General features: G+C 52.9%; 1 protein-coding gene across 2 annotated transcripts in view; it reads left to right on the top strand.

Moving 5' to 3' along the window:
• Window positions 1–1,675: 1,675 nt before the first annotated feature.
• The window catches only part of GALNT16 (polypeptide N-acetylgalactosaminyltransferase 16), an 81,102-nt gene continuing 65,976 nt past the window's right edge, over window positions 1,676–16,801 (top strand). Inside the window, exons 1-2 of one of the 2 annotated variants that reach the window (XM_014457826.2) lie at window positions 1,676–1,692; window positions 1,899–2,188. In XM_014457826.2, coding sequence (XP_014313312.1) covers window positions 2,012–2,188 — 177 coding nt within the window. In that variant the 5' untranslated portion in view covers window positions 1,676–1,692; window positions 1,899–2,011. Of the gene's footprint in view, window positions 1,693–1,808; window positions 2,189–16,801 lie in introns of those variants that run through there. The other variant, XM_006091013.3, reaches the window with a different exon arrangement.

Here is a 16,801-nt window from a genome sequence, read left to right on the forward strand (position 1 = left end):
AAGTGAGGACGGCAGGAGGGCGGTTCCCTTACACTTACTTGTCTGGAGATGCCTATGGGGCCTGATTTGTAAGGAGCAAGGACTCCCTGGCTCCCCACTGAAGGCATGACCTCTGGGTCTGCCCCATGATTCCTGAATCTGTTATTTGCGTCGTTCAGTCCTGAGTGCTGGAGAGATGGGGAAATGAGTGGTGATGATGGGGGTGGCTGGAGTAAGGCATGAGCTGTGACCCCACCTTTTGCCTGATTCCTGAGGCGGCTTCATTTGGCACAGGGGTGGGGAACCTTTTTTCTGCCAAGGGCCATTTGAATAGTTATAACATCCTTCTCAGGCCATACAAACTTATCAACCTAAAAATGGGCCTGCTACATTTGGTCAAACATTTAATTAACTCATCTCAAATGCCTTGGCAGGGCCAGACCAAATGATTTCTTGGGCCTTATAGGGCCACAGGCTGGACCTTCCCCACCCCTGATTTAGAAGGACCCTTTGTGGGCCTTCAGATCAACCCCTGCCCAGCAGCACCAGCAGGAAGCAAACTCCCTGGCATTCAAGGGCCTCCTGAGTCCAGACTTGCCAACCTGGCCAATCGCAACTTCCGTCAAGACCTTCCCAGCATCCTGGACCCCAGCGACACCAGGCAGCTCTTTGCCTTGAACCCATCAAATACTTCCCTCCTCAGAACCTTTTCTCTGGCTACTCATGTGGCCCATACCCTGCCCTGCCCTCCTCCTTCCCTGCCTCTTCAGAATTTATTCAAAGATTTATTCACCTTCTGTGAGAAGCCTTCCCTAACCTGGCAATACATTGCATCTTCCTCCACTTGGTTTGTTTAGTTAATATGTATTCATTTAGTGTCTGCTCTGTCTTCCAGCTGTGCTGGCCTCCTAGAACCAAGTTAGCCCCCTGTCTTCTGCCGGAGTGAAAGGAGTTCACGCGGGATTCTCTGTGGCGCCAGGGCTGGGGCAGAATCTCAGGGATTTTTGTGTCTGTTTCTCACCACCGAGTTTTGTACTTTGCCCAAAGTGTCAGATGGAGAGATGGCTTCTACTCTGGGCTCTGCCCACTAACTAGTTAGTCGCCTGGCCCTGGAAGCATCTTCAAGCTTCTCGGCCTCCCTTCTTCCTGATGGAATGGTGAAAATGACCTCAGGGTTGTCCAGGGGACACTGAGGCAGGATGGAGGGAAGCACCACGAAAGCTGGAAGGTGTGGGTTGGGTGGACCCCCATTCTCCTCTCACTGGCTGCGCAGCAGCGTCGCGTCTCCTTCCCTCTCTTCGAATGTCAAGTGCACCAGCTTCCCTTCTCTCCTGAGGCGGGTCCCCGGGACGCTTGGACTCCTAGGCCGAAGAGGATTCCGGTGCAAACTTCGAGACTTTCCTCCCGCTCAGCCGCCCCTTCCCAAGGACTCGCCGAACACACCTTAAACCCCGCGCTAGAGCGCAATTCAAGCGCAGCTCGGATCCGCAGCTCCGCAGCGCGGGCCCGGGCCGGGGTCGCGCATCTCCAGCCGGTGACTCAGGGCCGCTCGGCCCGGGGGTGGATGGAGGTAGGCGGGACCGTCCAAGGCCGCGCGGGGGCAGCCGCCGGGCGCTCTGTCGCCTAGCGTTGGGAGCCGAGACAGACTCTGGCCCGTCGCCATTCCGCCACGGGCGTCCGCCTCACCGGGCCTTCCTTCGCCGCTTCGCACCGGTAACGCTGCTCTAGCGGAGCGCAGCGGCCGGGACAGCCGGAGGGGGCTGGAGCGCCGGGCGGGGCGCTGCGCGCGCGAATGAATGGGCGCCCGCAGAGCGCGCGCGCGAGCTGAAGGGCATTAGGACCGTGAGGATCGCTCCGCGCGCCTGTCTCTCCCTATCACCCCCCCCAACCCCCACCTCTCTCCTTTTTCTGCTCTGCAGGACTGAGCAGCCGGGCGCGAGCGAAAACAAACAGCTGCGGCTGCGAGCGCCCCCGCCCCGACCCCTAGAGCTCGCCGGCCCGGGCCCCCACGCGGGGCGCCCTCCCGCCCACCATGAGGAAGATCCGCGCCAATGCCATCGCCATCCTGACCGTAGCCTGGATCCTGGGCACTTTCTACTACTTATGGCAGGACAACCGAGCCCACGCCGCATCCTCTGGCGGCCGGGGCGCGCAGAAGGCCGGCGGAAGGCCGGAGCAGCTCCGCGAAGACCGCACCATCCCGCTCATTGTGAGTCCTCTCTGTGCGCCCGGGCAGCCGGCTGGTGAGCCGCGGCGCGCGTCCTGGCCCCGCGCGGCTGCCGAGGGCGTGGGGCTGGGCCCGGGGCGGTGTGCCCGCCGCGCCCTGCTGGCTTTGTATATGTTGGAGCATTCCTGCATGTTGTTATGGCAACCTCCACCGGGCCAGCGAGGCCGGGGCGCAAGGATGGAGGGAGGGTGACAGCGGGTGGGGGTTGGGAGAAAGTGCTGCAAGTTTGGTGGGCCCGGCGTGCGCGCGCGACTGGGAACGTGGCGGCTCTCCCGACACTGAGCTGCCGGGCTGGGGCCGGGGGTGGCCGGTGCCTCGCCCGCCCGGGAAGGTGGCTGGACCTTGCGCTCAGCGAGCCGGCGGTGGGAATCGCGCTCGGCTAAGCGCGTAGGTGGCCATGCGCACCGCACACCCTCTCCAATCTCCTGGGGGCCGAGGACGTGGGGGTGGGGGCGTTAGGTGAGGCCGGGTCGCCCTGGGCTGCGTCCGGCTTTGCGTCCGCTTTTTAGCTGGGCTCAGCTTGAACCTGCTTCTTCGGCGCGGAGTACTCTCCACTAACACCCCTGGTTCTCTGGGTCGGGGCAAGGTCTCATTCTGTACGCGCCCCTCACCCCATCACGACAGGTGAGCGGGCAGTGTCTGCGCCCGGGCTCGGAGATTCCCTTTCACGAGGTCAGCCTCGAGAGGTCAAGGCGAGCGGGGAAACAAAGGCGGCAGAGACTAGGGCCTCGGCGGAGTTGCGAGGGCCCTGGGCTCCCTGGGGACCTGGGCTGGGGCGTGCGGAGTCGCCGCTGTCCTGCAGGGGGCGTGCCTGCCGGGGCGCGGGGTGACGATCTGTGGCTGGGGCACCTGTTGAGACGGGATCCGCGGCGCGCTCTGCGGGCTTCGCTCTTCCAACCTTCCAACGGGGGCGGGTGGTGTGCGAGAGCCTTGGGCGACCCTGGGGACCCGCTGCTGGGCGGATGCGGCCTGGCCAGACGAGGACCTGGAGGAGGAAGAGCAAAGTGTGGGGCCGAGGGTAGGGAGTGGAGCAGGGCAGCCATTCCGACGTGCAGAGAGGTGAGCCTGGGGAGGGAGGTGCAGGGTCAGGAGGGCCAAGGCTTGTGTGGAGAATTCGAGATGTTTGTGCAGAGGCAGCTGAGCCCCGAGAATATGGTGTGTGTGTGTGGGGGGGGGGGGGTCGGTGTGGAAGTGCTCTCATATTCCCATCCTGTTCCAGATTCTGCCTCGTTACCCGCTGGGAAGAAGTAAAGATCGCCTGCAAAGGAACCATATTTCCTGGCTTTGCCCGAGGAGGCTTTGGGGTTCTCCCCAGCCCCCCCCCAATTCCCAGACCCCTGCCTGGTTGAACTCTGGGAGTGAGCCCGATTAGGTGGAATGTCCCTTTCTGGGCCGAGGGTCCCTGCCTCTAGGACATGGTTCCAAAGCACGTGTGGATGTTAGGACAGGAAGGCTGATGAGGAAAAGCCTCCTGTGCCAAGACCCCAGAGTGTGGGGATCTGGGTGGACGGACAGACTGGAGTGGAACTAGCCCAACCAGCAGCGGCCCCAGGTCCTGAGGGAGCCCCACGCCAAGGGCTGCCCCCCTCTCTATCCTGAGTCTCAGGGTAGGTGGGCCCAGAGCGGCAGGAGACAGGCAGGCTGGCCAGATGTTCTGGCCTCTGTGTGAGGCGATGGGAGGAGGGTCTGAGCTGGAAGAGGAGGAGGGGAGAGAGGAGGGGACACGGAAGGGAAGGGAGCACAGGGAAGCTGCTGCTCAGAGCCTCAGGCTGGGTCTCGTCACATTTACCTCGCCTCAGAATCCTGACCTTGCTCTTGAACCTCTCCCCGGCTCCTCCCAGGGCCTTGGAGATCAGCCCAGAAGGCGGCTCAGACTGAGGCCCGGGGAAGGTGAGGAGGGGGGCGGGGGGGGGGGGGGGTAGGGGAAGGTACTGCTGGAGGCATGCAGCACTCATTTTGAGGGCGGGCAAGGGCAGTTCTAGTGAACATCCTCTCTCTCCCCCACATGACTGCCCCCCCTTAGGCCTCAGGAGCCTGGAAATGCACGTGCGCGGTGGGCACCCCGGTACCGACGTTTAAAGTGTGAGGAGCTAGGGAGTGGAGGTGCAGGAAGAGAGGGAGAGTGGAAGTTCCTGGGGAGTGAGTGGCAGAGCCTTCTTGGGCCACATAGGGGCACAGCCAGCTCCCTTCTGCTCTAAAGCTTTAGCCCTGGGTGTCTGTTCCATAGTCATTGGTCCCCAGGCACACACTGTGTTTGTCACAGCCTTGCCTCGTATCCCTGTCTTCTGAGGTCTTTCACTTCAGTGCTATTCCAGTCGTCTGCCGCGTCTCCTCATTGAATGTAAGCGATCACGCAGGGACTGTGCGGGAAGCTTCTTGCATCCCCACACGGATGCACACAGCAAGACTTAAGTGCTGGTTTGATGAGTGAAGGAAGCTTTCTGCCCATCTCTGGGAGCAGTCAGTGGTCCTAGCTTCACACCCGTCTCATATTTCATCCGTTCCCAGCTCCAGCCCGACTTAACCAAGGAGAAAGGGGAATGCATATTCAGCCTTTCCTGGAGTTGAACCCTTTGTTTAACTTCAAAGGGGCAGGTGCAGCTGAGCATTGGCTTTCTCCCTGAACTCTGTGGTTCACCTCTCACTAGTCTTGCCATTCCTAAACCCGGCCGGCTCTCTTTAGTTGGGCCAGGACGCTGCGTGGGGATTTTTAGATTCTTAGAGAATGATGTGGCCAGCCCTGCTGACAGGGGATGAGAAAATTCAGACAGGCATCGTCATCTTCACTCCCCTGGGGAATCAGAGAGCTGAGCTGGGAAAGGGAGGGTCTGCAAAGCAGCCGGGCCAGGAGGCAGCTCTGCGTTCACAATGTCTGGGTTATTCCGCAGCCAGCCAAGTTGCTTCTAGACCTAAGAGGCACTTGTTTGGCATCGTGGGGTGTCGGCATGGCAACCATAAGGCCTGGATTTCTCGGAGAGGTCCTGATTTTTAATATTCTGTCCTGCTGTCAGCCCATGTGTCACAGATTTTGATGGGAAAAATTGGTCATGGATTTGGTAAAACTAGAGGGAGATACTGACTGCATCCCTCATTGGCTTCTTAGGCTGTGGCAGGGTTTGTGATTTCTCCATGCTGCGCTTCATGGGCAAGGCAGTGGGCTTGGGGACATCCACTTGAGTCCACATGGATGCACGCTGCCACAGGACCTGGACGGCAGCAAAAACAGGAGGTGAAACAGGCAGGGCTGGCCTTCAGCCTTCAGGCCTCACCGCCGGGAAGAACATGTGTGATGGGTTTGGGACCCAGGTTTTCCTTATAGGAATTCTCTAGCAGGCTACGGCGGGATGCTCAGGTGTGACATGGAATTTCCCTTTACAGACGTATTTTAAAAAGACATGTTTTCAAGATAGGTGTGCTCATTTACACCATTTCATGTTTGTAACCAGGGACGTTTTAGGCAAGAGTTTTTCTAAACTGGAGTTTCTTGTCCTCCAATTGAGATATTGCTGAGTGACCCTGGACAAAATACTTACCAACTCTGGACCTTGGTTATTCTGTGTGTGAAATGGTTTCTGAGATGTGTTGTCTTTTAGATAAGCGTATTCAGTGCTAGAAGTGGATAAATGGCTTTAAAGGAGTTCTCCCAAAGGTCCTATGAGGTTTCTGGCTTGTGGAGGGACACCCCCTGTCAGGAGAAGGTCCTGCGGTGACCCCCAGGCCTCGCGGGGATCCCTCCTTACCTCGCAGGAAAGAATGGCTTCCCGGCGCTGTCCTCTGAGAGCAGAGGCTTCAATCAGATCTGTCCGGGTTTATATTTTATTTATAACGTGCGAATTTCTGAACTGTGGGAATATGATTTGCTTAAATGACAGAAAGTGATTTTACATTAAATTTATCTAGGTGCTGCACACGGGAAAGGGAGTGGGGCGGGAGAAGCACAAACACTCCTTTTGCCAAATGTTCAGATCGAAAAGGCCTGGTTTCCCATCACTGGGGTCCTGTCCTGGGTCATGTTGAGACCTGCTCGTGGGCCTTAGGGACAGCACAGAGTCACCAAGGCTGGTAAAGGCCCTGCAGCCTGAGTCACCTCCCTGGGAGGCCCCGAGGAGCCCAAGGGCACGGGATTAGTTGTAGGGCGCTGCTCATTCCGGTCCCTTATTTTTGTGCCTTAACAGGGATTACCCCTGGCTGCTCCTAGGGCCTTGGGCCTGGCTTTCTTCTCTGGTGGCTGTTTGTTGGCTCTGCGAGTGGAGCTCTGGAAGTGCCACTTAGGTCCATGTGGAGGGGCACTGAGAGGCCAGGCTGGGCCGAGTTCCCGGGGGCACTGTCTGTCTTGCTGTAATGGAGGAAACCGCCCTGGGGTGAGAGGTGAGCCTGGAGCCACGCAGTTCATTACAGTGAGAAGATGGAAGCTTTATCCCCATCTGTTTCTTGAGACCTGAGACACCTTCCCGCTGAACAGCAGGGCAAAGACACAAGAGAGCTAAACAGACAGGCGACCCAAGACTTCTCAAAGCGAGCAGGGAGCAGAGCTTTCAGACGAGAGTTACTCTGGGCAGTAATTCAGTTCACCAAACCGGACACTGTGCTTGAAGCGGTTATAGATGGTGTAGAGCAAGCATGTCAAACTCAAAGGCTAACATGGGCCAAATAAACGAGGCACGCGGCCCATGGGCTGTGAGTTTGACATGCTTGGTGTAGAGCCTGCTCTGGAAACAAGTGGCTTAGTCTCTCTCTAAGTGCTTGTGGTCTTGGCTCTGCACCCACCCAGCCTCTGTAATCGCTGTTACCTCGGTATTACATTTATGGTGGCTGATTCATTGGTCGCTGTGGTAGGTGCTTTACAAGCTTTGAATGCCCTCAACAACTTGTGAGGAAGGTGCCATTTATCTGATCCAGTTAACATGCGCGGAAAGTGAGGCTTACAGAGATTCATGACCTGGCAACCAGTGCGTGCCTCTGACACCCAGCATTTCTGCCTCTGACGGCCATGCGTGTGTCTCGTTTCCCCTGAGGCATCTTCAGGGCAAGATCCAAGTCTGATGCATCAGCACGTCTTTCCTGGAGCAACGAGAGCAGCCCCTGCTTTGTATTCACTCCATAAACATTTGTTGGGGAAAAAACACAAAACCATATAGAATGAAATGTTAGCTGTAGTAAAGTAGGATTATGGGTAATTCCCCTTCCATCTTTTGGCTCTTCCCAACATTTTCTATAATAAGCACCTATTAATGTTATAATGATAAAGGCATGAAGATAATTATTTTTGTTGTTGTTAATCCTCTCCCAAGGATACTTTCTCTATTGATTTTTAGAGAGAGTGAAAGGGAGGGGGTGAGCCACACAGAGAGAAACATCAATGTGAGAGACACATTGATGGGTTGCCTCCTGCACATGCCCCCTGACCGGGGCCAGGCATCAAGCCTGCAACCGAGGTACGTGCCCTTGACTGGAATCAAACCTGGGACCCTTCCGTCCGAGGGCCAATGCTCTATCCACCGAGCCAAACAGGCTAGGGCTGAAGATTATTATTATTATTATTTTTTTTTATTGCTAAAAGAAATCATTCTTGATTCCTCAAGTAAAGGGTACACTTCTTAACCGTGTTTCTCATTTCTGAATCCCCCATCAATGCTTCGCATTTAGCCAACATTATTTTTAAAACTGTTTGAAGACTGAATAAAATCACTCTTGATTCCTCAAGTAAAGGGTACACTTCTTAACCGTGTTTCTCATTTCTGAATCCCCCATCAATGCTTCGCATTTAGCCAACAGAAAAGGCAGGAGACTTCTTTGAATGATTCTGTAGGGTTCCAAGGAACAGAACTGGGGTCAGTGAGTGAAAGCTGCAGCGAGAGAGATTTCCTTTCACCAGAAGGAGAACTTTCTCCCTGAGCCCGTCCATCATCGAACGGCCCAAAGGCGGACCAGGGTTTCTCTTCACACTCACTCCCTGTCAGCAGTCAGCGCCTCCTCCCCACAGCAGTGGGAGGAGGAGGAAAAGGCTCCTTGTCCGCACTGTCCCCTGAGATGTCAGCAGCTCTGGAACAGTTTGAAATAGTGTCCAATTATTGCACCACATGAGACCTGGCGCCCTGGGATGCAGGGCTGGCCGAACGCGCAGAGGCCAGGGCGGAGGGTTGACTAAAAGAAACCCCTCGCTGCTGCTGTGCTGTCCCTCCCTGCTTCCTTGGAGCTGCCAAGTGGGAAAGGAGAGGGGCCAAGGCTGGTCAGAGGCAAAGCTGCAAAGTAGGAAGTGCTGGTCGTTAGCATCTTCCCTGCTCCTGGGCACAGAGGCCCCCAGAGGTTTTCCTGCCCCTCTGAGGCCCTTTGAGTCCTACGTTCCCATAGCCCCTTCTTTTATTTCCCTCCCTTAACCCGGGGAGCGTTTACAGGTAGCCTGTCCTACCTTCCAGGGCCCTGCCCATTGCGTGTCAGGGCAATGCCGGGTCGCATGTACCTGAGCTGGGTGTTTATGGAGGAAAATAAAAGAAAGCAGTAGAAGGGGACAGGAAGATGGCCGAGAAAGGCCTCTCCGATAAGATGGTGTTTGAGCTGCGGCTGAATAGAAAGAGTGAGCCCTGCAGGCATTTGGGAGAGAGTGTGCCAGGTAGCCAAAGCCGAGGGCACATGGCTGCAGGGCGTGTGCTTGGTGCGCTTGGCTGGGACAGCGTAAGCAAGGGTAAAAGTGGCCCAAGTGGAAGGCCTCACAGGCTGAGGTAAAGACGGGCTCAGAAACATGTCCCTGAGTCATCAGGAAGTGATAAATCACATTCTGTGTACGGGCTGGGTACACCCGGGACCTATGTCATTCAGCTCAGAAAATTTTCCAGCAGTATGGTCAAAAGTGCCGGTCCTTAAACAGGTAAACCTAAGTTCTTTGAGAAATGTTCCATGGCCGAACACTTCATTTCTTTATAATGTGAGATCAATGCGGTACTTGTGTGCGTGTGTGTGTGTGTGTGTGTGTGTGTGTGTGTGTGTGAAGTTGGTGTGGGGGCATGGCGGGTGCTGAGATTTAAAAGTCAAAAGTTAATGGCCTTCTTGTTGACATTTTGGAGAGGTATGGATGGGGAGGACTCTGCCCCTAGAGCAGTGGTTCTCAACCTTCTGGCCCTTTAAATACAGTTCCTCATGTTGTGACCCAACCATAAAATTATTTTCGTTGCTACTTCATAACTGTAATGTTGCTACTGTTATGAATCGTAATGTAAATATCTGATATGCAGAATGGTCTTAGGCGACCCCTGTGAAAGGGTCGTTCAACCACCAAAGGGGTTGCAACCCACAGGTTGAGAACCGCTGCCCTAGAGGGAGAGATCTGTGTGGGATGGAGAGTTCCTCTGTGCGGTGGTACCCGATCAAGCTGCCCTGTGCTTCTCGGCAGGCTCATCGTGTCCTCAGGTGCATTTGGGACTCTGGAAGGGATGTTTCCTGGCCATGTGGTAACCTGGAATTCTTGCCCTTTCCTGCCGCAGGTTCCCCTTCTGCACACACAGACCCTTGAAGGCAGAAGTGTCCAGGCCTTCCCTCGGGCACAGAGGTGGGCACCTGCACCGGTGTGGGCACCCAGGCCTGGCAGGATCAAGGACCCCACACAGCTTTCTTCAGGCAGGCAGTGGGTGAAAGGGCTGCTGTCAGGAAGATGGTTCTGCCAGGCCTGTCTGAGGCTGTGTCCACAGATGTTCACGTGGCTTCCCGGTGCCCTGGTGACTGGTATGATATGGCTTCATGGGTCCCCGGCTGAGGCGGGTGCTCTATTTTAGTGGTTCAGGTCATACTAGTACACACTCAATCCCAGACTCCTGTCGGTCACGCCCCTTTAGGTGTGCTTTTCAGAGTTCAGATTTTCATCCCTTATCTTCTCACAGCAGCTCTGGTTTTTTGGCTTCTTTCAATAAACAGCGTCTGACATTTGAAGGTGTTTCATTTCCAGGGAATCTGGCCTTGGAGTGCCACAGCCAGAGGAGACCTTCCAAAGGTGCCAAATCTGTGGTCAGTTCTGGGAGGTTAGCTTCTAGTGCCTCAGACGTCTGGGACCAGGTTTTTTCATTGAAAGCCATCTTTTCCCCTCCCTGTGAAATCTCTCACTGGGATGAGGGTTTTGGGGGGACTGTGGGAGGCTGGAACAGTATCCCAGTGTTTGAGGTAGAGCCCAGCCAGAGGCTCAGGAGAAAGAACATGTGATCCATGAGTGATGTCTGCGGTGGTGTTGGTGCCTTGGAGGAGTGAGGCGTCAGGACTGAACCACAGCCCTGACCTAGTTCACCAGCCCCAGAGACCAGAGGAAGAAAGGGAACCAAGGGACAGAGCAGACACACTGCAGGGACCGGGGAAGGTGATGGAGGACCTTTTGGAGGGAAAGCCAAAAGGGATTCGGCTGGTAGAGAGTAGAAGCTGCCCATGCTGATGCTTTAGTACAGACTTGGTGCCACCTTGGGGGCATGAAATGGTAAGGGCCCTCTTTCCAAACACCAAAAGGAAATGGCTCCTCTTGGATGCACCCCATGGTTGCCAACCCTGGTTTTTGTTTTGTTTTGGTTTGCATAGCAGAGAAGATAGCATCACCTAGACAGCTCTTCCAATAAGGCAGGGCCTTGGGGCTGGGGCTTGGAGCCAGGTGGGGTGGGCGAGCCTGAGAACTGCAGAGGTCTGAGAGCCAGTGTTGGTGCAGTGCTGTGGGCAAGCCAAGCAGAGAGAGTAAGAAAGGGCCTGGCCAGAGAGTGAAGCCAGCTGTGGGACGACAGGCCTGAGCAGGAGTGTTCAGAGGAGCCAGACTATCGTTTCCCTGAGCATAGGCACAGGGGCTCTGATGGGAGGTCAGCATCCGGCACGGGTAGGCAGAGCCCCGCATGGTCCCGACCTGCAGTGGCCCTGACAGTAGTCACCATCCACATGTGCCCACTGAGCACTTGAACTGTGGCTAGTGCAACAGGAGGAACTGAAATTTTCATTTAATTTAAGTTTAATTGATTTAAATTAAACACAGACACTCATCTCAGTTCTTGGAAAACTTTTAGGAGTGTTTAGAAGAACTTCAATATGTGAAATCTATATTTCCACATGTAAATTTATGACATCTCAATACAGATAAAATATTTTTGATGAAAATTTAGTATTTAAATTGAAATGAGCTGTAAGTGTAAAACACACCCTGGATTTCAAAGACAGTATATAAAAAAAAAGAATGAAAATACCTCTGATTTTATTTTATTTTATTTTATTTTATTTATTTATTTTTTTTTACAGAGAGGAAGGGAGAGGGATAGAGAGTTAGAAACATCGATGAGGGAGAAACATCGATCAGCTGCCTCCTGCACGCCTCCTACTGGGGATGTGCCCGCAACCAAGGTACATGCCCTTGACCGGAATCGAACCCGGGACCCTTGAGTCCGCAGGCCAACGCTCTATCCACTGAGCCAAACCAGTCAGGGCAATACCTCTGATTTTAAAAAAATACTGAGTATTGTTGAAATGATAATATTTAAACATATTGGGCTAAATAAATAAACTATTATTAAAATTAATATTACCTATTTCTTTTTACTTTTTAAATATGTCTAGTAGGAAAATATTAATTATATATGTGGCTTGCACTGTATTTCCATTGGACAGCTCTTGTCTCACCTGTGTTCACGGCCATTCTCTAAAGTGCTCAGAGGTGCCCTAACTGATTTGGCTCAGTGTATAGAGCATCGGCCTACGGACTGAAGGGTCCCAGGTTCGATTCCGGTCAAGGGTGCGTGCCTGGGTTATGGGCTTGATCCCCATGGGGGTCGTGCAGGAGGCAACTGGTCAGTGATTCTCTCTCATCATTGATGTTTCTATCTTTCCCTCTCCCTTCCTCTCTGAAATCAATAAAAATACATGTATATTAAAAAAAAGTGCTCAGAGGTTTCAGCGGAAAGTTATTTATAAAGAATGTGGCTGCGTTCCTGGTTTACCTTGACTTCAGGATAGTTCTTGGTCCATCTGCTGCTGAGTTCCTAATTCACTAGCATCTATGGCAGGGGTGGGGAACCTTTTTTCTGCCAAGGGCCAGTTGAATATTTATAACATCATTCGCAGCCTATACAAAATTATCAACTTAAAAATTAGCCTGCAATATTTGGTCAAACATTTAGTTAATTCACCTCTAATGCCTTGGCAGGGCCGGACCAAATGATTTCTCTGGCCTTATACAGCCCGCGGGCCGGACATTCCCCATCCCTGATCTACGGGCACGGGGCACCTCTCAGCATGGGCCCTTGTCCGCATCCCATCATTATAACCCAGGTCAATGTTTTCTGTAGTGTCCTCTCTTTCTAAAATCCCTCCTAAGCTCTGGCTGTGATGACAGTGGGTTTTGGAGGAGGGGTAAGGGCAGTGGAGACCGGAAGCCTTTCACTCCCTTGGAAAGGAGAGAGATTAGTTCCAGTCCGTTGCTTTTGGTGTTTCATCTTTGTCCTGTTAGAGCCAGAATGACAAATAGGCCTCAGCTCTCCTGCCAACTCAGAACCTGTGGAAGTGGCAGCCGGGAGCGCGGTGGCAGAAGGCTTCTGCATCCAGACTGAGTGGGAAAGAGGCGATTGACTAGCCATGTCTGCAAAGGGCAAGGAAGGGGCCTGTAGAACGTGTGCTTTGTATTTGCGGATCCTGCATTGATGAAGTTGTCTTCTTTGAGTGATTTTGCTCTACCTGATATGCTTTAAGATGTTGGCCAATTTGAAGAAGTTGGGACGAGACTTGCATTGAATCAGCAGATGTGCAGCGGGGAAAGTGGTCACCTCCATGGGTCGGAACCCTAGCTAAGGGGATGTGACAAGAGCTTTAAAACACCGTGTAAACATTGTGTAATGTTTTACTTACTCGGTGGAGGTGAGTTAGCTGGTTCTGGGCCGGGACCAGCCTACTGGTGGCAGAGGAGATGGTTAAAGCTGAAATCCAAGAAGGACAGAAACCTGGAGGATCTGGGGAAAGAGAAAAAGTTTGGCTTTTTTTCTTTTCTTTCCCTCATCTTACCTCCCTTGAAATTGGCCTCTGTAAATTTGAGAACATTTCCTGCTTCTTGATGCCACATGTCTGATTGTGGCTTTGTTCAAGGGATGCAGCATGAGATAGTGGTTATGGGCACAGCGGCTGGAGCCAGAGTGTCAGGGTTTGTGTTCCAGCTCTGCCACTTACTAGCAAGTTATTTAAGCATTCTGTGCCTCGGTTTTCTTACCTGTAAAATGGGGATACTAAGAGTTCCCATTTCAGATGGTTGCTATGAAGATTAAATGAATTAACTCACATAAAATATTTAGAATAGCGTCTAACACATAGGGCGATACTAGCATTCATACACAAGTTAGTAATAACAACACAACTTGTCATTGGCTCGAAGCCAATCTGACAAAACATTAACTTGTATATTACTAATTTAATGCTGCATCACAAATCAATAGTGGATTAAATCAACAGTAATCATCTCTTCTCTCTCGTTGTGTCTGTGGGTCAGGTCTTTGGGAGTGGCTTGGCTGGGTGGTCCTGGCTCCGGGTTTCTCGGTGAGGTAACAGTCAGATGTCGCTGGGGCTGCACTCATGGAAGGGATCGAAGGTGGCCGTTTCACATGGCTGGCAAGCTGGTGCTGACGGTTGGCAGGAGGCCACAGTTCTTCTCCACAGGGGCCTCTCTGCAGGCCTGCTTGAGTGTCTTCATGGCGTGGCGGCTGGCTTCCCCCAGCACAAGCACCCCTGGAGGCCAAGGCAGGTTCTGCAAAGCCTTCTTGACCTAATCTGGGAAGTCACATTAGCAAAGGGGTGATGTGGTCTCATTACATTGTGAGAGACCGCTGTGACTGCGGGTTTGAGAAGAGACAGAAGAGCAAAGGCAGAGCCCTTTTTGGTTGCCTGGTTAGTGCCAGTTGTGTGTCATTTACTTTTCCTTGCAACTGTCACAGCTGGCTTGTGACCTGGGTACTGCTACCTTCACTTTACAGACAAGGGGCCTGACTCAGGGAGGGCAGGTCACCTGCCAACAGAGCTAGGGTTCAACCAGGCTTGTCTGGCCTCAGAGTCTGCAGAGAGCCAACTTCTCAGGATGCCCACCACCTGTCGGCATGGCTTATGGGGGGAAGACAGACTTTGTGAAGGATCTTAATTTCCTCATTTCTTGAATTTGGGATAGAAAACCTAAAAAAGCCAAAGAAGTATGCACAGGTTGGACAAAGCAGTGGGGTGGGGCAGGAGCTGGGGGGATGATCTAGGGGCTGGAGTGGGGTTTGGAGGGTTTTATGGACTAGAAGGATGTGGTCTGGGCAGAGTTCCTGCAGTTGGTTTAAGTTCCTCAGATTAGCAGAACCTCTGAGCTCCAGACAAAGGATTCAGGCCCACCCACCTGCGGCTGGAATACCTTGCAGTTATAAAATAAATGAACTAGATCAATATATATCAGCATGAATGGAGCTTAAAAACATGATGTTAGAGGGGGAAAACCCCTGAGTGCAGATAATTTAGTATCATACATTTATGCAAATTGGAATAATACAAAACAATTGTGTCTCTTGTTCCTGGATGGGTGTGTGTGTGTGTGTGTGTGTGTGTGTATCTGAAAGTATAACAATGGACCAAAGAGGATGCACAGCACACGCAGGGCAGCGAGTGTTGCTGGAGAGAGACGGGGAGGGGACCAACAGGGAGTCTGACTTTATTTGTAACACTTATTTCAGTTGTGTTCTTAAAGGAGAGGCTTGACGCTAATCTGACAAAATGTTAAACTGAATTCTGGTGGCAGACCAGATGATTCTTAGTCTTTGTACTTTGGGGAATTAAAAAATATCTTAAATCTAAAACCATTTTAAAAGGAAAGAAAGAGCTGGTACCTCAAGGCTGCTGGGTGTCAGTTGCATGAAGATGGAGAACGAGGGTAGTGGAGGACCGGAGGCGAGACTGTCCCCAACGCGGCACTGTGTTCATTCCCCTGGAGGACAGTAAAGCAATTCTCGGCGCTCAGATATGGAGATGGGAAACCCATTTCAGCTCCATACCTTGTGAGGTTTGCAATCTCTCTCTCAAAGCTCCCAGTTGAATCCCTGGAGCAGGAGGGAGGGAGAGGACAGGAGGAAAAGCGGGCACCTCCAAAGCCCGTGGACCCCAGTGCTCTGTGTGTGTACCCTCCCCACTTTCCCATGCTCTGCGCTCAGCGGTGGAAGTCCATCTTCTCTGTCCCAGCGGGGCTATGTGGTCATGCCACCAGCCTGGCCCTTCCTCCTCGTGACTCGGCACATGCCCACATGACCCAGGAGCCATGGCTTGCTCAGACACATTGGCATCGCTGTCTCTTCTCCCAGGACACAGGCCTGTGGCATTTCTGATATTTCACAGTCCCCTATCACTGCAGGCACAGTCCTCTGCCCGAGTGAGCGTGGGGGTGTGGGGGAGGAGCTGAGCTGTCCCCAGGGCCTGTCAAAACCCCAAGACATCAGTGATGATTATTAGAGAAACGCTAAATTCTGAAATGGCTTCTGCTGGTGAGTACTTGCATACCAAGACCACTTCAAAGACCAAGTGTAAGGACTCTTAATTTTCATAAGTTACCTGATGGGGTTTTCCCCAAAAGACCTCTGAGAGTCATCAGAATTGGCAATGATTATTTTTTTTTCTTTACATGCAGACAACTCAAGCTGCATAGTCAGGTTCCATACCCTTAGAGGAGGGGCTTGGAACCTGGGGTCACCCTGGTCTTCTAAAGGCAACCCCTGTGCAGTCCCCTTGCACACTGCTGCTTGGGCACGGTGGTGTGTGTTGGAGTCAGCCAGACCTGGGTTTGAATCCCCCACTTTACTGATCTCATATTGTTCCCTCCGTTCACTGTGCTCCAGCCACACTGGCCTCCTGTCTTCCCTTCAGCACATCAAGTTGTCCTGCCTCGGGCCCTTTGTACAGGTCGTCCCTTCTGCCCAGACCCCCTCACCCCCATTCCCGCACCGGAGCTGACCGTGCTGGCTCTTCTCTCCATCCCTCTCTCCAGCCTTCCCCACACTTATTCCTGGAAATGGTTTTGTTAATGTGTTCACTGCTCTCCATCTCACCCCGCCACTAGAATGCACAGCCCACGTGAGGAAGGACTGTGTGTGCTACTCACTTCTGTGCCACCAGAGCAGGGGCTGCCCTTAGACACCTGTAAATACGTGTAGGTACCATGGGGCAGGTGACCTGACCTCTAAGCTCTCTGAGCCCGTGTTTCTTCATCTGTACAATGGGCATAACTAGTCACGAGGCTCATGTGAAAAAGATTTTTTTCTTTTTAATACGGGGCATTTCTTTGTCTTTAATATGGGGCATTTCTAAATCTAAAACCATTTTAAAAGGAAAGAAAGAGCTGGTGCCTCAAGGTACATGGGGTGTGGCACAGAGCAGGCACATCGCAAATGATGGATGGCTAATGCCATTCACTCGGTCTTAGAGAGTAAAGAACATGTCTGTCTTGTTGACACCTGATGAGCCTGGCACCTAATGGCACCTAATGGGCACGAACTAAATGTTGACTGAACTGGAGGGAGGCTGACCATTATTGGTATGGCCGCTGTATCACCCATGTCTTGGATGCAGGTGCTGATGTATTTGCCAGTTTCA

Source organism: Myotis lucifugus, unplaced genomic scaffold (genome assembly GCF_000147115.1).
Source record: "Myotis lucifugus unplaced genomic scaffold, Myoluc2.0 scaffold_85, whole genome shotgun sequence".
Taxonomy (NCBI): domain Eukaryota; kingdom Metazoa; phylum Chordata; class Mammalia; order Chiroptera; family Vespertilionidae; genus Myotis; species Myotis lucifugus.